Raw genomic sequence first — 22,670 nt, forward strand, 5'->3', positions numbered from 1 at the left:
AACCGACATTTAGGTGTAATATGAACCTTTCCAAAATCTAGGAGTGACGAGACACTCTCGTGAACCTAGTTATAAGAAGCATGTAGAACCAAGTTTTGCTAATTCAAGAGGACTGCCGGTAGAAAGAAATTATGAAGTTTGAGTTGGGATTAGTAGAAACCGGATTCTCAATTACTAATCGATTCATGTGGACCCTTACTCATCCAAATTCATTGAATTGAGGGATGCTTAATCCGTAATCAGTAAGCCTTAGAAAGTTATGAACAATGTATTCAGCCTTCCAGTCACATTATTGATGATCAATTCAGACCCGTAGAAGTTCAATTGCTCATTAGGGGTCATGAGAGAATTCAGTTTAAGTTATCAATCATCTTGCTAACCTGCTAGTCAGTTTCGTTAAGTGTCATACTTAAGTATCTCGGCCAAAACATCCCAGTCTTTCAGTTTCATTACTAGTGATCAGTTCTGATTAGTAGGAGTTCACTTAGTCACGATAAGCCACAAATAGATTTCGGTTTAGGTTCATACCCGTTCTATTGACGTGTCGTTCGCCATTGTTAGATTGTCTCGAAACAACAATTTAGTTTAGTACCAGCCTCAATTAATCACCCGAACTTTCCAGTGCTCAAGCTCGCGACTATTAATCTTATCACTTTAGCTAACTCTTGTAAAAATTTCATCAAATAATTCCGGATAAATTCCAAACCTATCCAGAGAAATAGGAAGTAGTAACCATGTCAGTTGTTGCTGTAAGATCATTTAAGTTCCATTTTCGGTACCTGGGTAGATTAATGTAAGTTGTAATTGCTAGTTGAAAGCAATGAATATTCCTTTGAAAACTATTAACTATCCTTATGTCCAATTAAGTAACACCAATAAGCAACCCAAAGTTAAACAACTCATTCAACGTTAGCATAACCACCGGGACTCAAAGATTCTTGTGTTGTGACATTTCCTTAGTGACTAGATTGTTTTAGCTAACTCTCCATTGCAAGGCTGCATTAGACAATTCTGTTAACAATCCAAATCTTACCTTAATGAAGTTAGGAGCTAGTAACAGAAGGAGTTGTTTCAAGAATTACCGATAAAAGGAGCAGAATCGTAAGCTTTATGATGAGGAGATTTTGGATTAGTCGGTATTTATACCCAAGCTTATACCCTTAAGATAATTTCATAACATCAGTCAGTGTCCCGTGTTTCGGAGTGTAACCGACCAGGCCAGATACCGACCTACAAAGTTAGTTGAGTAACAAAGTTATTGCCGGAAGCAATAAAAGGATATTAACCGTAGCAGAGATCGGTGGAGTGAGAAGTTAAGCAAAATCCACTTACTGGTAACACCAATGGATGAGGTAAGCGTCGTTGTTGGAATGACACGGTAATCACAATCAGATATAACGATAAGAAAAGACGCTATGGGACCGTTTCCGGGAACTTGTAGATCAAGGCAGTACTGACGCAATCAAAGAGGATGACGGTAAGTAGTCAAAAATCAGAGTGCGCAACAAGTTTTGGTTGAGAATGTAGTCAGCAGATTGGCCTTTAGGCCAACAACTCTTTGAGAGGAAAGTTTCATTCCAAGAGACTGAATGTGATTGACCACAAGATGATTGACGAACGTGTGACAATTAGTGCATACACTCCCACTTAAATCTTGGATTAATAGTAACGAAGTACTCTTGAGAGCAGAGACTGCGTTTGAGAAACACGGTTCAACTTAGAAGTTTAACACGGTGAACTAGTAAGAATAAGTATGCTTTGATGTAATTCGAAGACTACAGAAAAAGGGACTGTTATACCATGTGCGTTTGAACTGAGGGAGGATGACATAAGAGACTAACAGATGATGAACTCACATATAAGAGTTGTAATATGGACTGAGGTGTGAGTTCGATGTCATGAAATGGACGATTGGGATTTCCGATGGTAACATAAGAAACTGCTAACGCAGTAAAAAGTGATGATTAGTAACCAATGAACGGCAAGCCATGATCGGTAAAGAAGATATGTCAAGGGATTTAGGAAAGAACATAAACGATTTACCATGGTTATCCTGGTGATGAATGAAGAAGTTTCGAATTTCGAGGACGAAATTCATTTAAGGGGGGTAGATTGTAACAACCCACTTAATTAATAGTAGTAATATTAATTAGAGACAGTTGAGAATTTAATTACAAGAAAAAAATTGGACAAGTGAAGGATGTGGAAATTACATAAGTGTAAATTGGAATAACTTGTGAAGGACAAAATAGTAATTTTGTAGTAATAGCCATATAAGTTCCAAGATGAGAAGAACAACTCTCTTTCTCAAAACACTCTCACGCCCAACCTCCCTTTCTCACCATAACCACAAACTTCATACTCCATTAATCCATCAAATTTCTTAATGCATGTATGAATTCTTCTTAACCCATCATCAATTAAACTCAATAGAAGCAAAAACCAACCCTATCTTCCTCTCCTTCCCACTCTTAGCCACAAACCCCTTTCTTCCTCACAAACTCATACCTTCCACCATTTGCACGAATTTCTTATGGGTAGCTTGTAGATGTTGGAAACCAATGTAATGTAAGCATTCCTAAACTTTCCCCTCTTCTGTGTTGATTTGACCGATTTTGATGGTTAGAGAATGAGATAGTTATTATCCGATTTCCCTTGAAAGTGAAGGTTGAAAGAAGTCATGTTTCACTGTTAGTTTGGAATTTCAGCAAAGATGTGGACTTGTAACAGTGGAGACTAAAGATTGAAGCTTGGAAGAAATTGAAGAGAATGGAAAAGAAAGAAATTGGAAGGATTTGGGTTAAACCCGTATTCTGGACAGACCTCCACTAAAAAGGTAATTTCTCACTCCTCGTAACTCCGTTTGAAATGCCGCTTGATTCTGTGGTAAGCTAACGAAATTCCGGTCGATTCGACGCCAGTTTCATGGATTTCTAAGCAGTAATGAATTCGGAAGAAGCATTTGAAGTTCGAGGTCTGATGCAGAACTTTGGGCTACGGGTTTAGAGTGTTGTGGCTGCAAATTCTGTTTTTCAACTAGCTCCGAATATGTTGTTAGCACGATTCAAACGTCATGTTCAGGTGGGTTCCTTTAGGAAAACTCTCACTTAATAGAGTAGCCTTATTAGTTTTCCCCCAAAATCCAACTATGCATGTTAACTTAAGTTTTAGGGACTAATTAGGGAGAACTCATGAAATGACTTAATTAATGAATTGAATATGCCCTACATGTTTGGAATGTTGTTAATTCGTGGAATTTAGCATAAAATGATTGATATGTATACTGTTTTGGAATGGTAAGTGCTGCTGGATGTTACAGGTTGCGTGTTTGAGTCGGTTCATACAGCTATGAATCGATGCATATGTTTTCCAGAGCTTAGAAAATGTGTGTTCTGAGTCTATGAATCGGTGCAAGCTATGCTTGAACCGGTGCATAGGCTTCAGTATGTGTTTTATAAAAACATGGAAAACGTGTGAATCGGTGCATACCCGGTATGAGTGACTCAAACATGGCCTGGACAGAGTTTGAATCGGTGCATAGACAGTATGCACGGGAGCATGGAACCCAGAATAACTATTTTTGTAACAATAACTATTTTTGTAACAAACTGAGTACATGAACCGGTGCACAACTCTTATGAACCGATGCAACCTGAGACTATTATGCTTTTGAGTTAAGGATGGAGGATATGTCAACTAATTTAATTTAACTAAAAACCCTCCGTCACGAATAGTATTTTATAAAAACAACAAGTGTCTAAATTCCACGATTACAGACTTTCTACATGTTTAAAATCAGTATACTTAGGAATTTAATCAGGATGATCATAATAGTTAGAAATATTCCCGGGAAGGGTTGATGGGCAGGTTAATGCAATTTAGATTCTTAAGACAGTTGATCAGATTATGGTGGTTGATCCCGAACCACAGTTTTATCTAGCCTTTGGCTAAGAGTCTAGCTTTTGCTACGAGGGATTCTTCACTTTTAGTGGGAATCAAGTTATTTAAGTTGTGAGCTGAGGTGGTTCTCTGATCTACATTTAATATCAGAAACTACAGTCAGGCCTTCGAGACCCGCTCACCTCGAAGTGTCCGTGAGTTATAAAATTAATAAAGATAATAAATTATGTGATACACCTTTATTTATGTTTAAGCTATTCAATTATGAATATGAGTTATTTTAGTGATCAACTGATTTATGTACGAGCCCCCGGTGTAGTCACCACTGTAGTTGGGGTAGCAGGAGCTCACTGAGGCTTAGTAGTCTCAACCCACGATTTATTGATTATAGGTAACAGGTTGAGCATGATAAATGGATTTTCAAGAGGATTGAAGTAAAGACGCTGTTTATGGAAACTTCGTAGCATTCACCTGTTAAATTATTATAGAAGATGATTCAAGGCTTGATCCTGATTGTTATGCATTCTATTTCGCTCTGATGTATAATATATTATAGGTTGTACATTATGACAGTTTATTCAGGATTTTGTCAAGATTATGTATTGTCTGGCAAATTATCTTGTAATTGTACTATGTCGGACAAAAGTTATTCTGTAATATTAATGTTTCCCGATTCAGTTATGTATGCTCCTATTGATATTCTAGATAAATCAATATGGGGTGTTATAAAAGTAACATGTTTTGGTCTTACAAATCCAATATAAAAATGTTTTTGTTTGGAACCATCAAAATTTAAAGGACCAACCCCTAATATTTTTTTGAGCAAGCCAACCCCTAATATTTGTTGCTAATACATTAAATGAGAAGATAATGTTTCGATCAAAATTCCTGTTACAAGAAACAAATTAATGTTTTAAATCTTTTGATAACAGTTTTGAGTCCAAACACCTTACATTTAATTTCGTAGCTGATTCGATCTCTACAACTGTGATCGGAAGAAAGTTGGAACCAATTGATGTCAGAACTGACATTAAACTAGTGGTGAAAACAAAAAAAATTGTAGCTTGTGCCTATAGCAATTTTTATATATCGAATTTGGCCTTTGAAAGAAAAGATAACAAAGTAAATTAATTAACCAAAGAGAAAAAATATGGACTAAAATGCAATAACTTCATTTAAAGAAATGTCCTAATTAAGAGTCATGCATTATCCATCTTGAGAGAAATTTAAATCAAGTCAAAGTTTAAAAGAAATCTTACATGTTTGAATTTCAAATAAATCACAAATCTCTTTCAAGTTTCAACAACACACTTTGAAATTCAATACTTATTAAAAAGCTTTCATCCACACCCACACATTTTAAATAGAAATTGAGAAAACTTGATAATTGAGCACATAGTTATGAATCATGTCCAACAGTACTTGGATTAAGAGAAGCATACTTAAGAAGCTCTGCATCATTCTCAAACCTAGCCATATCACTCTCTTCCATGTTCACATATGCTTCAATCTCAAACCCATCTCTAGTATACATCATAAATATTAGATTCCTCAAAGAACTTCCACAAGTTGTGACCCATGTTGGTTTTCCCCACCCAAAATCGACCTCATATATTGGAAATCCACGCCAACTACTAAAAGTAAACATAGTTTGATCATCAGAATAAGAATCGTTAACATGTTCCAAGCACCCGGAAATGAATGACAAATTGTCCTATTCTTTTCCGGCAAATTTTTTCGGATAAACACCACAAAACTCAAATAATCCTTGTTTTATTTGGCATACTAAATTATGTGCATAGACGAGAACCAAATTATGTTCCATAGCTACATATCTTTTTGACAATGGAGGAACCATTCTTCTACAAAGGTCCACAACCGTGCTGAATTGCGCCGTCTTGAAATTTAATCCCATTGTTGAAACCGCACGCCTGTAAATCAATGCAGTTACAACTTGTACGCGTGTGGGGGAATTCCTGGAATTGGTTACCATTTTCTTGAGAGACTTAACCATTAACGCTTCAAACACAAATCTTTTGTACACCATCTTATTTCCCTTCACAAGCTTGAGTTCTGGAAAAATAGGTAGGTCCCTCTAGGGCAAAAGGGTAGTATTTAGATAAAGAATAACGAAGTTGTGATATTTTAGAATTTTGGTTACCACACTCTTTTGGGTTGTAAAAGAAATGCGCAGGCACATATTTACGGTAAAAAAAATGTTATTTATTCCCTTTAGTCCTAATTATAAGAAAAAATTTATTTTTTAGATACATTCAAAGTTTGATATATCTAGATTATAATTTAGATTAGATATATTAAGTTTTCAATGTATCTAAAAAGTGAATCTTATCTTATAATTAGGACCGGAAAGAGTATAAAAGAGAGCAGATATATTCTCATATGAGAAGGGGTTTGAGATGAAGGTTCAATGGTTTCTCTTGAAAGTAGTAACATTTCCAATGTTCCATACTATCGCTGAATGCTTTGCCATTAATATAGAAAAAAATATTATAAAAATATTACTCTTCGGTTGGTTTTTTATTAGAAATTTTGACCAATTTTTAAATGTTTTAAATGTTTAATTTTGTTTATGCGCTTATTTATTATGAGATGGAATATTAAAAATAAATAAGTTAGTTGAATTAAAATAATTAAATAAAGATATACATAGAATAGATTTAAATTTATAAGATTATTAAATGAAAATAATTATGTAAAATGTGTTTTCTTGATTTTAAAGTGTTCCTTATAAAAAAACATGAGAGAGTAATAAGAGCAAGTGTTTATATTTTTCCCAAAAGAAAGTATTTATTTATTTTTTTTACAGCAATTTATTTATATTTTATATAGTGTATTAATGTTGACCAAAAAATAAAATTAAATAGTAAGAGGAGTATGCTATTTCAACTAAATACCGTACTAGTATAACTTACCCGTGCTATCGCCCGGGTTAATGTTTTATGAAAAATATAGATCATTTTTTTTCACACATGAAAAATATGGATTATTAAAATTTTAATATTGTGATTTTTTTTATTATTTGTAAAATTAATTTTATATTTAATGTAATAGTTTATTTAAATATAATAAAATATCCAAATTTTGGAGATTTTAAGGAGAAATGACATAATGGAGAGTGATACTCCACTCCCCGTTCCCAACTCACATGTTCATATATTTGTTCTTTTATTTTCATAAAAAAAAGTCATTATGCAAAAATTGATCTAACGGTTAATATATTTGTTCTTAATCGTCATCTCTCTCCTTTAGACATTTGTTTTCTTCAGGAGTATTTTATCTCATGTCCCCGTGTGAAAAAATTTCACATTTGAGAAGCAAAATGGGGCGATTTTAATTTTAATACTATTTATTTAAAAGTAATGAACAGTAGAATTGTTTGTCATTTGCTTGACAAAAAAAAAATATAATTTTTTTAAGCATATCTCATTTGTTAATGTGCAAATTTTAAAAAATGCATCTATTTGTTTTTATTTTTATTTGTTTATTTTACAGTGATGTATGGAGAATAAAAATAAAGTAATACATGATATTATTGCTTTTAATTCTTTTATATATATATATAAAATCATTGTTACTTTCCCTGCTTTCAATTGATATAGTATTTTTTATATAATAAAATCTACAAATGTATGTCTCACCCCGTGTAAGTTATTTTTTGCTTAATACCTCCATGTAGGTTTTTTTTTATCAATACCCCCGTATTTTAATATTTTGTTTGGTACAAATCACTATGTATTTTTTTTATTATAAAAATCACGTTAAGGTAAACCATAATTAATAGAATAATAAAATGAAATAGAAAAATAATCTATGAAGTCAATTACTTCATTCCCTTTATATTTCAGACAATGACACCTTTTTCTCTACTTGATAAGTATGAAGTTTAAGAATAATTTTTTTTAAGCATATCAATTTCCCAATTCCACATTTTTCTCAATTCCACATTTGTTAAATATCACATGAAAAATTAGATAAATAAAAAAATAATGAGTAAAAAAATAGAGTACAACATTTATTTATAAATAATAGTAAAAAAACATTTATAAGCATGATTTAAATCCAATAAAAAATAATATGAACAACAATTCTTTTTTAATAAGTAAACATATGATTAAAAAAAATGACAATAAAATATAAAAAATATAAATAAATACTTAAAACTCTAACATCAATTGATAATACTTAATCCTAATTTGAATAACAAACAATGTTGTTCTTCCGTATATGGACCTGCAAATAAAGAATTATAACTCAAAATTAGTATAATTTTCTGATTGTAGAATTAAACTTGAATATTTTATCCACTCTGTTCCCAATCCACATGTTATTTATCCTTCGTAGTCATCTTCATCAGTCTCTGCAAGAATCTCGTTGATCATCATATAAAAAAATTAGATTATTATTATATATGATTAAGGTTAAAATCAATTAGTTGAGATATTAGTTTTTCTAAATTTAATTTTAGTTTTTCTATTCTTATTTTTAGTTAATGTATTTTTTGTTAAGTAATATATAATAACTAAAATTTCAACTTTTTAAAGTAAATAAGTAAGTGTATCAGTGTTTACACTAAAAACAAATGTAACTATAAAAAATATGCACTATTATTAATATGAGTGTAAATATAAGTCCCAGTAAAAATTATAAAAAAATAGGTATCTAGCATTAATACGTGTAGAAATATAGGTTCCCATAGAAAAAAAGAAAATAGGTCATTCGCCCCGTATTAATAAATCTCGTATTAAAACATCTGTAGAAATTTAACTCCGTAAAAATTACAAAAAAATAAACCCCTGAGTATAAATAAAGGTTCCGTACAAATTTTAAGAAAAAGTGGTCCCAATATTGGTATATGGATAGAAATATAGCCCCCCCGTATTCCATAGATGTTCATTTTGATATTTTTGTTTTTCAAATTACTTGTGAAATTTATTTCATTTTTGACCCGTATATATAGAAACTATAGTAGATTTTTGGTCCTTAATTTTTGAAATTTCCATACATTTCAGCATTGATTTAATTTAATCAATATATATTCCAAAAATGAGTTGGTCAATAATCAAAAGTTTCCATATGTAAAATTTCAATTGTATCAAAATATTAATATAGACATTTGTTCATAAAACTTGATTGAGCAATTTCTATATTTATAATTGAGCACTAATGACTAAAGGAAGAAACATAGAAGAATGACACATCAACAAAATGAATTGAGAGATTGCCACGTGAGATTTTGACCAGTAAAAGAAATGAGAGGTCGCCACCTAAGAAATTGAGCATGAGAGAGAAACTCTAAAACATATAATATATAGATAGATATAGATAGATAGATTTTGATCTTTCTAAGTCATCTAAAAATAACATTAAAACAAAAGTCAAAATAATTTCGAGCGTATATCTGTCCTTTTGTTTAATAAATGTATAAGTATGCGGATGACCTTATTTATTTGTTGTCATAATGTCATGTTAAAGCATATAATAACAATTCCTATATTATACTTAATCGAATCCCAATATTAAAAATTCATATATTTTGCTTCCTTTTTTAGGGTAAAAAAGTAACTACTATGAACCAAATCATTGTACCAAATTTTTCCAAAATTATTGTACCAAATTAATTACAAATAAATTGATAAGGAAACAAATATTAAAGCACTAACAATTGTCTCGGAAATTAAGTTAAAAAACTATTAATTAGTATAAACTTTTATGTTGAAAGTAATAAAAATAAATTGATTTTTCACAAATTCATAAATTATAATAAACTTATATATCTATCAAACTTATATATCTATAAAAAATAATAATAAACTTATATATGTTACTGAATATATATACATTCAGTTCATTTCTATTAATTAAAAAAATTATTTATCATTTTATATTTTAATTTGAATTTGGTGTAGAGAGAGTTTACATCGTTTATGGTCTAGACCAGGTTTTGAATAAATGCATATAAGCTAATTTTGTAGGGTTCAATTAGAAGAGAAGAGTTTATCCTGGAGTAGTTTATTATGTTATTTTTACAACTCTTCGTTAGAGTTTTTAAGGAAGAAAGTCCATGTAGTGGCTCTGGTAGGGGTGACTATATTTATTGCTATTTTTCAATATTATGATGATGTTCCAATATGCATTATTGAAATTGATTATTAATGAATTTGTTTAGTTTTACTTTTGTCAAAAATAAATAAATTAGAAGATTCTAATCAAAACGTAATTTGTATAATTAAAATATATATTATATTATAAAATTAATTATGTAAAATAAAAATACAAATATCTATCCGAAGTACAAAATAAACAATTTGTGCTCGTACCAAAAATGTCTAACATTCTTCAATTGATGGAATAATTTTTATATATAATATATCTTATGTAACCTTACAATTTCAATTAAGCTTATATAAGAAAACATCAAGTTGTCTGTCATTCTTCAATTGATGGAAAAAAAAATTTTGCACAATTGATGGAACAGTTTGAAAACTAAAATATCAAATAATTAAGAAATAAAAAAAATTCAAAGCCATAAATCGAATCACAAATAAATATATTTCAAATAGCGAATATAAAAATGCAATAACTTGTTGTTCTTTTTTTTTTTGACAAAGTAAAATACAATAGTTTTACAATTTAATATCAAATAACATAGGAAAGCTTGTAGAGTGCGGACTGCCAAATATATAATCAGATTAAAAAAAATGTCCCAGAAAAAGAAAATATTGCACCATCTGTGATTCTGGGCACAAGTTAATGCAATTTTGTCTTTTTTTTATCCTCCAAATTAAAGTTTCATCAAACTTGAAGATTAGATCCTGTTGAAAAATAAAATAGGCTGTCCAATGGACCAAATACCGGTTGTAAAAACAAAACACAAAAAATAATGATAAAAAAAATTAACTTCGATTGCAATATACAAATAGTAAGAAACCTCAAACCTGAAAAGATCAAATAATCAAAGGAAAGAAATAACCAAGAAACCTGTAAAATGGGAAAAAATAAAAAATTAAAGAAAAGAGTTAGAGTGAAACAACGGGAAAAAAAAACTATTCAAACAATAAACTAAAAAGAAACCTCAAAACCTGAAAAGATCAAATAATCAAATGAAAAAAATAATCATATAAAAAACCTGTAAAATTGGGAAAAAATTACAAATTAAATGAATGAGTAAGAGTGAAACAAAAGAAAAAATAACTATTCAAACAATAAACTGATGTTCAAACAAATAAAAAAATAACACTATCATTATATTGAGAAAAAGTATATGCTACCTGTTTTCGAATGAAAATGTGATGTATATATAATACCATGATGCTACTAACAATTAAAGGTAGTATCCCTAAAGTTTTGCATAAACTTTTACAGGATGTCAATCAATAATTAACAATTTTAAAAGAGCAAATAATCTCATAAAAATGGAATCAAGTATATATAGAATATAAATCATTATATTTTAATTTTCTAATGAAAGTTGGATATAATTCCAAATTATGCTTGACCATTGATTTAATTTGTTTCCATTTACGATATTATTACTATTTGATGTGAAATTGATTAATATAGATTTTTGTTTATTTTGAATTTGTTCACTTTTTGATAAGTAGAATGCCATTAGAAGTTGCCACGTAGGATTAAATTTTTTGAGGAGTTTTGAGAGAATGCCACATGGAAATTGATAAATGAGAGGATGACATCTAGGAAATGAATCATGAGAGAGAAACTCCTAAACATATAAATAACTAGTATAACTTACCCGTGCAATTGCACGGGTTAATGTTCAATGAAAAATATAAATTATTAAAATTTTAATATTTTGTGATTTTTTAATTATCTATAATTTTTTTTATTTAATGTAATTTATTTAGATATGAAAAATAATACAAATTTTACATATTTTAAAGGGGAGGGTGTATATTAATCTTCCACTCCCCGTTCCCAACTCACATGTTATTTTTTCTCTCATAGACATCTGCATCAGTTTTTGTAAGGATCTCATCAACATATTAAAAAAATTGAATAAATAAATTTATTTTTCGTCTTTAAATATGCTCTTTAGATCCAATAGAAAAAACATATAGGCCATAGATATGAGAAATGATAAAAAAACTAAATAAGAGAAAAGAATATGTAAAAAAGAGATGAAAGAAAGCTGAGAGCAAAAATATTTTTAGTCAATTTTGGCAATGTTTCTAAAATTTTGTTTTATCATCAAATCATATTCCTTGAGTGTAGCTATCTTATATACCAAAGTTTGACATAATATTTTTGGTGCAATAATTAATTCGTAATTAACACACGATTAATATAAAGACTTCTATAGAAAGCTAGAAATTAATATACAAACTTCTTGAGAAAGTCAAATCTCATAAAATATGAAAATTTCAATAAATTAATGATAGTATTGCAAGACCAAAAATAAATTGATGTATTTAAATAAAAATAAACAAATTGATGAAGAGAAAGTTTCATTTTTGTTTAGTACCAAATTGTAAAAAAAAAGGTAAACTAATTCAAAGTCCAATGAATTTTTTTTAATTAACCTAATTTTAATACCTAAAACTATGCATCATTAAACATAATTATTTGGATTTTATTTTAATATTTTTAACTATACAAATAACTAATTTAAAGTCCACTGATTGTAAAAAAAAAAAAAAAAACTATACAAATAACTAATATGAATTCAAAAACTAAAATAATACGTAAAAAAACTACATAGTGAGGTACATATAAAATTTCATATATAAATAATGATGAACATAACACTATTGAAAAAATACATCATTTGATCACTCTGTTGATTCATTCATTAAGAGAATACATCATTGATATTCCAAGTTATATCCAACTCATAATTATTGATAAAGCAAGATAAGAAAAAAAGAGACTCCAAGTTTGATCTCAATTCAATCCATTTTGTCAGAATGTGATGCATTTTTTATTGTCTTCCAATGATTTCTGTGTCACAAATAATAAATTGGATTAATAAATAAAAATAAAAATATAAAGACCAAAAGAAAATAATCTAAATAGTAAAAAAAAACAATATAAGAAATATCGAAAAAAGAAAAAATAATAAAGAAATTTTTAAAAAGTGACAATAGACAAAAAAAATTGTGAGTATTGAGAGAGATGAAATCTATAACAATATATAAAGGGGATAGGAGAGTTTGGGTTGACTTTTTCTTTGGTCTATTTTGCCCTTCACTATCATTTGAAATAACACATATAACACCCTTGATTTTTTTAGTAGCAACAAAAAAATTTGATTAACAAAACTCACAATAACATAAGACAAATATGAGTAATTTTGTCTTTAATGTGAAATTAATTTCATTAAAGTCAAATATATTGATTCTATTTTCAATTTAAAAAACGTATTAGTAAATATATTTGTAAATAAGGCATATTCCATTCCATTATATTATAAATTGATGCACATGAATATAACTCAAATATTCCATTTTTTTTAAGATAATAAAATATGAAGAATTGGCTTGTTAAAAAAAATGAAGAATTATATTTTAAAATAAATTTCGAATTTTAATTTTTATTAATAAATTGAATGTGAATAATTTTTTTTATCAAACTAATGCTTATATTTTAATAAAAATATATTAGTTTTTTAGCATAATTCTTTTTATCACATAATAAGAATTTGTTTTCGTATGTTAAAAAAATTGGGGTCTTGTTTAAAAAAAAAATTGGGGTCTTACCATTTTAGAATATTAGTACTATAAGTTGTTTGATTGCCTCCTAATCTCCTAATAATAATGTATTGAATTCTTACCAAAATAAATAATGTTTTGAATTGTTTCCAAATATAGAATATAAATTGACTACTCATTTATTTTCATATTTTTTGTGCATGTATCTAATATAAAAATAATTTGTTGTAAAACTACTCATTTATGTTAAAGGTAATTTAGACAAATGCACTCAAATAATAATACAGTTTTTTTTTTATTAATCAAATAATATTACACTTAAAAAATAAGAATTGAAAATATTGTTGATATTTTTCAAACGAAAAAAAAAATCTCAACATCTAATGTTGTTTAAATTAATTTATAAGAATAAGAAATTTCTATATATAGTTATAATTTTTAAATTTGATTTTTGTGATTAAACCCGATTAATATATCAATAATTGTCTTTCTGATTTTGATTTTTGTGATTTAAACCTGATTAATATAGTAATGGTTGCCTTTTTAAATTAACCAAAGGTCAAATAAATAAAATTAGAGAAATGTTTTAATAAGTCGCCACATAGGAGATTAGTAAATAGTAGAGTGACACCTAATCAAGTGATCAAATAGAGAATGACACATAGGAAAGTTTCCATAATAAAAATTAAAATTCATAAGAAAGTGACACGCAGATTTGTTTCCTAGAGAAAAAACTCTTAAACATATAAATAATATAGATAGATTCACAAAAATAAAGATCTCCTTTTTTTTTAAAAAAAAGAAGTATAAAATAAAAATTGCAATGGAAAAATATACAATAATGATGAACTTAATACTATTGGAAAAATACATCATTTGATTAATTTGTTAATAGATTCATCAAGTAAATACATCATTGATATTCCAACTTGTATCCAAGACATTATTGATATTGATAAAGTGCTATAAGCAAGATTTTCTAAAAAAACAAAACTACAGTTGTTAAAACAGACTCCGAGCTCTCAATTCAATCCATTTTGTGAGAATGTGATGCATTTCGTCTTGCCTCTCAATTATTTCCCTGTCACGAAAATAAATAGGATTAATAAATAAAAAGATGACCAAAAGAAAATAATCTAAAAGGTAAAACAAACAATATATTAAAAATATAAGAAATATCGAACAAAGAAGAAAAAATAAAGAAATTTAAAAAGGTGACAATATACAGAAAAATAGTGATTATCGAGAGAGATGAATAAGAGATAATGAAGATTGAAAAATTGTGAGTTTTAGAGTTCGGATAAATGTTATATATATAGTAAAAAAAATGGACAAATGAGTAATTTTGTCTTTAATATGAAATTAAATTCATTAAAGTCAAATATATTGATTCCATTTTTAATTTTAAAAATATATTAGTAAATTAGTAATTAGTAAATTAGTAAATAAGACATATTCCATTATATTATAAATAAATTAAATAAATTAATGCACATGAATATAACACACATATTCCAATTTTTTTAAATAATAATAAAATATTAATTATATTATGTGATTTTATATAATTATAAAATTATGAAAATATATAATATTTTTTTTTACCGTAATACAATATATATATATATATATATATATATATATATATATATATATATATATATATATATATATATATATATATATATATATATATATATATATATGTGACCTTAGTATTTTGATACACGACCATTTAGAAAAAAATTTGTGAGAGAATAATTTTGATCATAAAGATTTAATATTTTTTTAATTGAATTTGAAGACCATAAAAATTATTATATCCGGCTGACAATTATACCTAATTATTATATGCAGTTGGCAATCTTCCTTTCATAAAAAAAAATTTAAAAACAATTGCTTTGGTACAAATTTTTTTTTTTGACGAAATTGGTACAAAAATAATTATTAGAGTAAATTTATGATTTTCGGTCAACAAAAATAATGACTATATAATTGCTTGCTATATATAGCACTTCAGAAACAATTCCTTTTGTAATAATGCAAAAAAAAAAAAAAATGAAAAACCATATAAAGCATTTAATTCATTTATGGCCAAAAATATGGGAGAAAAATGCATTTGGGAACACCATGTGTACATAATTCTTCTATCAAACCCTTCCAAATAATAATATATTAATAATAATAATAATAATAATAATAATAGATAGATAGATAGATAATAGATAATGGGGATAGATAATAGGTGCATTAAATACGATTTATAAACAATAATTGAGAAATGATTGAATTTCCAAATTAGCCAAAGATTCTAAGTAAAATGATATCATCATGTATTAGAGAAATTGCAAAGGCCTTCATAATTAGCCACATAGGAATTGGAGAAATATTAGAATGCCACATAAGACATGGATCAAGGAAATGGTGCCACATAGGAATAAGACCATGAGAGAGAAACTCCTAAATATATAAATAATAGATAGATATCGTGATTCATCGATTGCAAGATCAGCATTAGATGAATATGCTTGCGCTAAAAATAATTAAGTATGAATGCGCGTTTATCGCAACTCTTGAACTATTAAACATTTGACTTTTTGTCAATACTCACAATACTGTAATTATTATGGTTAATAGTAGCTTTTAGTCCTGCAATGATAGCGAGTTTTGTTTCATTTTCGGAAAAAAATTTGTGTTTTTTTGCTAAGAATGTTAAGATTTCACCGTTTATTCTCTCAGTGATAACTTGACTTATGACTAAACATATTTGATGATGTGGCGTGCCTACTTGATTTTTGATTTATTTTTAATTAAAATTAAAATAGTTAGTGCCATGTAGATAAATATTGCCATATAATATAATTATGAATTTTTTTAAAAGAAAACGAAATAAAAAATAATAAAAAAACCAACAAACATTCATCTTCCTGTAACCACCACAACCCCCATGTTTAACAAATCACAATTTCCGAAAAGTCATCCTAATACTACTCTGGCACAAATTGAGATAGAAAAGTTAAATACAGTTTCATTATCTCCCTTTACTCTCTCATAATCTCAATCCAATAATCATCAGTGTGTGTATTAATTTGCGTTTGTGAGTTTTATCTCCAACAACAGTTACAAAGTGAAATAATCAGACATGTCTGACGTTGCTCAAATGCTTCACAAGACTTTGATGGCTTATGCTGAGGCAGTTGAACAGAACAATATACCTCTAGCGGAAGATATTGCCAAACCGATCAAATACCTAGCTGCATTACAAAAACCCGCTACGAGTAAAGTTGCTACCTATTTCGCCGAAGCTCTCGCTCGGCGAATCCACGGTATGTTTCCACAACATTCCATTTCTGCTTCCCTTCAGAACCATTTCTATAAAGCTTGTCCTCACCTAAAAGTAGCTCATTTCACCGCGAATCAAGCTATTCTCGAAGCTTTTCAAGGAAAATCTCGTGTTCATGTCATTGATTTTTCCATCAATGAAGGAATACAGTGGCAGGAGCTTATGCGGGCGCTTGCCTTGCGTCCCGGTGGTCCTCATGCCTTTCGTCTCACCGGAGTAGGATCTCCGGCTTCTGATAACTCCGATCACCTCCAACAGGTTGGTTGGAAGCTTGCTCAGCTTGCACAAACGTTTGGTGTTGAGTTTAAGTATCGCCGTGTTGTTGTTAATAGTCTCGCTGATCTAGAAGCTTCTATGCTTGAACTCCGTTCGCCGGAGACTGAATCTGTTGCTGTTAACTCTGTTTTTGAACTTCATAAACTTAACGCGCGTCCCGGCTCGCTTGAGAGAGTATTTTCTGTTATCCGTCAGATTCAGCCGGAGATTGTAACCGTAGTCGAACAAGAAGCAAATCACAACGGATCGAGTTTTCTGGACCGGTTTACCGAGTCGCTGTACTATTATTCAGCTCTGTTTGACTCGCTGGAGAGTTCGTTGGCTGAACCGCAGGACAAGGCTATGTCAGAGGTGTATCTTGGGAAGCAAATTTGCAACGTGGTGGCGTGTGAAGGAACGGACCGGGTTGAGCGTCATGAGACTTTGAACCAGTGGAGGAACCGGTTCGGTTGGGCTGGATTTTCTCCGGTACATTTGGGATCTAATGCGTTAATGCGAGCGAGTCTGTTGTTGTCGCTTTTCGGCAGGGAGGGTTACAAGGTGGAAGAGAATGATGGTTGTCTCATGCATGGTTGGAACGCTAGGCCTTTAATTGTAACCTCTGCTTGGAAACTCGCCGCCGACAACTCGAGTGGTCAATGGTACTTCAATCAGATGGGCTAGACCAAGAGAAGAGGAAACTTTACATTGGAACTTCCATCGATCCAGTTCCAGTTGCTTTTCTATTGATCCAGGTGAGAAAGCTTACTTCCCAAGGGTAGCTCCTTTGTTTGAGAGCGTTTACACGAGTGTGGTTAGTGGTTCGATTTTTTTACTCATACATATAAAAAAAATTCAGTTGGAAGGGACAAACCTATCTTATGTGTTGCACATATTTCTAGACGGAGATTAATCGCTAAATAGATCGATGTAGAAACTTTGTACCAATAACACCTTAAAAAAAGTGTTTTCTACGACAATTTCGACAAACCTCTTTGAGTTTAGAAATCATTAGTTACATAGAATACTAGGATTCAGAGAAGCATATTGAAGGAGCTCCACATCATGCTCAAACATAATCATATCATTCTCTTCCATATTTACAATCGCTTCAATCCCATCTCCATCTTTTGTATCCATCAAAACTATTGCATTTCTCACCGGACAAGTACTAGTTGTCACCCATATTGGTTTTCCCCATCCAAAATCAACTTCATAGATTGGAAATCTACACCAACTAGAAAAAAGAATCCAACTTTGATCATTATTACTCTTTGTAACTGAAGTAGTATCTTGTTTTAAACATTCAAAAATAAAGGAAAAGTCTTTTTCTTCCCCTCCAAATTTCTTTGGATAAACCTCACAAAACTCACACATCCCTTGCCTAATTTTGAATATCAAGTCATGTGATTCTGGGTTCGTAACAACTAAGAACCAAATCAAGTTTCCTACAGACTTTTTAGACAATAGAGGAACCATTCTTTTGCGAAGATCTACAGCCATGCGAAGCGATGTTGTTTTGTAATTTAATCCTAATGCAGAAATCACACTCTTGTAAATTAGTGACATGACAACTTCTACACGTGTGGGATTTTTCACAGTAGGGGAATCAGAATTTACCATGTTCTTAAGTAACTTTATCTTAGAAGCTTCAAACACAAATCTTTTACACACTATTGTTTTATCTATCACAAACTCGCGTTCCGGAAATTTTGGCAAGTTACCTTGTGGAAATATTGTATCACCCGCATAAAGTAAATTGTTGGGTAACAATAACTTTGAATTTGAATCTCCTTCTTCACGGTTCAGTTTGGCCCAATCGTTCATAAAATTGAAAGCGGTTGCAGCATCAATAATTTTGTGACAAGCACAAACACTTATTACGAATCCTCCACATGCAAAACAATTGATTTGAATGACTAAAATACTTTCATTCCAATCCATTTTCTTCCATTGTAATTCATCGGGAAACAAAGGGTTAAGCACATTTTCAGTTGGGTTTTGGAGGATTGTCGATAATTTTGTTTCTGTGATATTTGCGACTAGAAATGACACACCTTGATCGTTACATTCGATGGAAAGTTGATCTTTAAACCTACCTGCAAAGGGATAATATATGGATAGAATTTGAGACAAGGAATTCTTAAGGTGTGAGATTTTGGATGTTTGGTCACAAACTTTGATATCATTGTAAAAGAAAAGTAGAGGCACATAGTTACGGACAGTAATGTGATCTATAAAAGAGAGGGGAAATTTTCTAAGGTGAGGAGGAGTTGGTGATGAGGGTTTGATGAACTCTCTTGATATTATTTCAAGTTCCATACTTCACACTCTTTCTGATCTGTTGAGATTCTTACACTTTATGTATTATTTCAAGTTCCATAGTAGAATTTTGTTTTACAATTATTTTATCATAATAATGATAATTTTAGACATACCTACTCTTAGTGGGATAGATAAAAAAATTAGATCAACTAAGTTATGTGCCTTATTTTTTTTTGCTTAGTCAATGGTTTGGAGTATTTCTTTATTGAAAAAATGAAGCTACTTGGATTTAAGTTATTTAACAATTCATATAATGTAATCCACTTGTATAAAAACGACAATTAGCCAACTAACCAGCAGTAGAGTATAATTTATTTTGCACCCAGAGCATAATTTACGTCAAAAAAAATATATTCAAATATTATAGTGCGAACACTTTATATATTTGAAAACTGGTTGTTTACCGATTTAATTACTGTGATGTGAAATTGGTGTAGGTTAAAGTTGACTTGCCCAAAATTATTTTTTGTTGATAATTTAACTTGCCAAGATTAGTATATGTTCTGTTTTGAGGCAACACAACTGTGGGATCTATATGTGTAAAATGTTTGTCACGTACATTATTGAAAAAGAACTTGGAAGAAACAGATATAAATCTTACATGTTTGAATTTCAAATAAATTACAAATCTCTTTCAAGTTTCAACAACACACACTTGAAATTCAATACTTATTGAAAATCTTTCATCCACACCCACACATTTTAAAAAGAAAGTACATAGTTATGAATCATGTTCAACATTACTTGGATTAAGAGAGGCATACTTAAGAAGCTCAACATCATTCTCAAACCTAGCCATATCACTCTCTTCCATGTTCACATATGCTTCAATCCCAACCCCATCTCTAGTATCCATCATAAATATTAGATTCCTCAAAGAACTACCAAAAGTTGTGACCCATGTTGGTTTTCCCCACCCAAAATCTACTTCATATATTGGAAATCCACACCAACTACTAAAAGTAAACATAGTTTGATCATCAGAATAAGAATCGTTAACATGTTCCAAGCACCCGGAAATGAACGACAAATCGTCCTTTTCTTTTCCTGCAAATTTTTTAGGATAAACGTCACAAAACTCATATAATCCATGTTTTATTTTGCATACCAAATCCGGCAGCTCCATTTCCTTCTTATCTATGTGCGTAGACGAGAACCAAATTATGTTCCCTACATAACTTTCTGACAATGGAGGAACCATTCTTCTGCGAAGGTCCACAACCGTGCTGAATGGCGCTGTCTTGAAATTTAATCCCATTGTTGAAACCGCACGCTTGTAAATCAATGCAGTTACAACTTGTACGCGTGTGGGAGAATTTCTAGAATTAGTTAACATTGTCTTGAGAGACTTAATCATTGACGCTTGAAACACAAATGTTTTGCACACCATCTTGTTTCCCTTCACAAGCTTGAGTTCTGGAAAAATAGGTAAGTCCTTCTGGGAAAAAATCGAAGCCCCTTCGCCAAGTATAGGGACGGGTAATACTAATAACCCTTCTTCTTCTTGCTCTACCTTTTGGTTGATGATGGCCCAATCATTCATGAAGTTGAAAAGAGTGGTACCATCACCAACTTTGTGAGTCATGCAAATACTTATCGCGATCCCTCCACACGCAAAACAATTGATTTGTATGACTATTAAAGTTCCGCTCCAATCCATGTCTTTCCATTGTAATTCATCAGGGAACAAAGGATTCAACAATTTTTCCGTCGGATTTTGGAGAATCTCTGATAATTTTTTTTGGATCTTTGTGACGAGAAATGACACACCTTGATCATTACACTCAATGCTGGTTTTATCTCTCAACTTGCCAGCAAAAGGGTAGTATTTAGATAGAACTTGAGATAAGGACTTACGAAGTTGTGATATTTTAAAATTTTGGTTACTACAATCGTTTGTGTTGTAAAAGAAAAGTGCTGGCACATATTTACGGTAAAAAATGTTATCTATAAAGGAGAGTGGATATATTCTAAGATAAGAAGGAGTTGGGGATGAAGGTTTGATGGTTTCTCTAGAAAGTAGTACCATTTCCATACTTTACTTAATATCCATTATTCTATCGTGAATGCTTTGCCATTAATATAGAACAAGCGTTCATATTTTTCCGTAGAAAAAATATTTATCGATAGTACTACCTCCGTCTCTAATTATAAGATTATGTTTGACCATTACATGTATGTTAATGCACAATTTTAATCACTAATATCTTTTAATTCTCTATTAGTAAAAATTATAAAAATTTAATATTTTGAAAATACTCATCAAAACGAATTGAACAAGATCTTATATGCTAATATTTATATTTATATATTATTAAAAAAATACTGTCAAAACAAGATAAATGAATAGTACAATTTTATTAAACAGAATCTTATAATTAGGGACGAAGATAGTATTTTATAGTGTATGAATGTTGACCAAAAAGTAAAATAAATAATAATCATTGGCACCGAAAGACAAATTGGATATCTCTTTCTTAATTCTCTACGTGTCTCTCCATCCTCTATAATTAAGTATGAATGTTTGATTAGTCAAAAAAAAAAAAGTATGAATGAGAAAATTTTAAAAAAAAAGACAAATACTAATGTGTCTGGCTATGAATGATCGTTGAAAATTTTAAAAAAGACAAATTTTAAAAAAAACACAGGATAAGCAATTTCATATCGAAAGTTGTATATTTAATTTTTAGTGGTTAAATTATTATATTTTTAATGTAATAATTTTACTTTTGAAGTTTATAATGTGTTTAAGGCACACGTTAACAAGACCAATACAAATATTATTATCAATTATAAATAATTTCTATGCACTAATATTTTTTACACGGTCGGCCATAACTCTTGAATCACTAAACATATTTGGCTTTTTGTTGATTAGTTAGTTGTAGTAGATAATAAACTCACATTTTTAGTTATTTTTTTGACTAACACACATTTTTAATTATAAAAAAATGATGAATTTAAATTCAAACCACTATAAATAATGTTCCTGATTAGCAAAGTGAACTACTCCGAATATTTCATTAAAAAAAATACAAAACCTACTCCAAAAATGTTTAAATTTAAACCTATGGAAAGAATTCTCTAGCTCAGATATTATTATTTTTACAAAAAGTCCATTTTTTTTCAAAGTTTTCATCAAAAGTCTCATTTCTTAAGAG

At 29.7% G+C, this 22,670-nt stretch overlaps 3 protein-coding genes, 1 long non-coding RNA gene and 1 pseudogene across 7 annotated transcripts; 2 read left to right on the forward strand and 3 right to left on the reverse strand.

Moving 5' to 3' along the window:
• The first annotated feature begins 2,249 nt into the window (after positions 1-2,249).
• LOC123914303 lies at positions 2,250-4,576 on the forward strand. Of its 4 annotated transcripts, none has more exons than XR_006811800.1 (4): positions 2,250-2,568; positions 2,663-2,836; positions 2,922-3,081; positions 4,292-4,576. It is a non-coding gene; the product is annotated as an uncharacterized LOC123914303 (long non-coding RNA). The 4 variants fall into 4 exon arrangements; XR_006811801.1 differs by having other exon boundaries at positions 2,668-2,836; XR_006811802.1 differs by having other exon boundaries at positions 2,252-2,568; positions 2,709-2,836.
• Positions 4,577-5,250: 674 nt separating this feature from the next.
• Positions 5,251-6,391, reverse strand: LOC123914587 (annotated as a pseudogene).
• A 10,119-nt stretch (positions 6,392-16,510) lies between these two features.
• LOC123914304 (stemmadenine O-acetyltransferase-like) lies at positions 16,511-19,506 on the reverse strand. Its single transcript, XM_045965408.1, has one exon. The coding sequence runs from the start codon at positions 19,504-19,506 to the stop codon at positions 18,196-18,198; it is 1,311 nt and encodes a 436-aa protein (XP_045821364.1). The 3' UTR covers positions 16,511-18,195.
• LOC123914305 (DELLA protein 2-like) lies at positions 16,729-18,174 on the forward strand. Its single transcript, XM_045965409.1, has one exon. It carries the CDS (start codon positions 16,729-16,731, stop codon positions 17,866-17,868), a length of 1,140 nt encoding a protein of 379 aa, XP_045821365.1. The 3' UTR covers positions 17,869-18,174.
• A 541-nt stretch (positions 19,507-20,047) lies between the features above and the next one.
• Positions 20,048-21,612, reverse strand: LOC123914306 (stemmadenine O-acetyltransferase-like). Its single transcript, XM_045965410.1, has one exon. The coding sequence runs from the start codon at positions 21,542-21,544 to the stop codon at positions 20,231-20,233; it is 1,314 nt and encodes a 437-aa protein (XP_045821366.1). The 5' UTR covers positions 21,545-21,612; the 3' UTR covers positions 20,048-20,230.
• Between the last annotated feature and the right edge of the window lie 1,058 nt (positions 21,613-22,670).

The sequence above is a fragment of the Trifolium pratense genome, linkage group LG3 (genome assembly GCF_020283565.1).
Source record: "Trifolium pratense cultivar HEN17-A07 linkage group LG3, ARS_RC_1.1, whole genome shotgun sequence".
Lineage (NCBI taxonomy): Eukaryota > Viridiplantae > Streptophyta > Magnoliopsida > Fabales > Fabaceae > Trifolium > Trifolium pratense.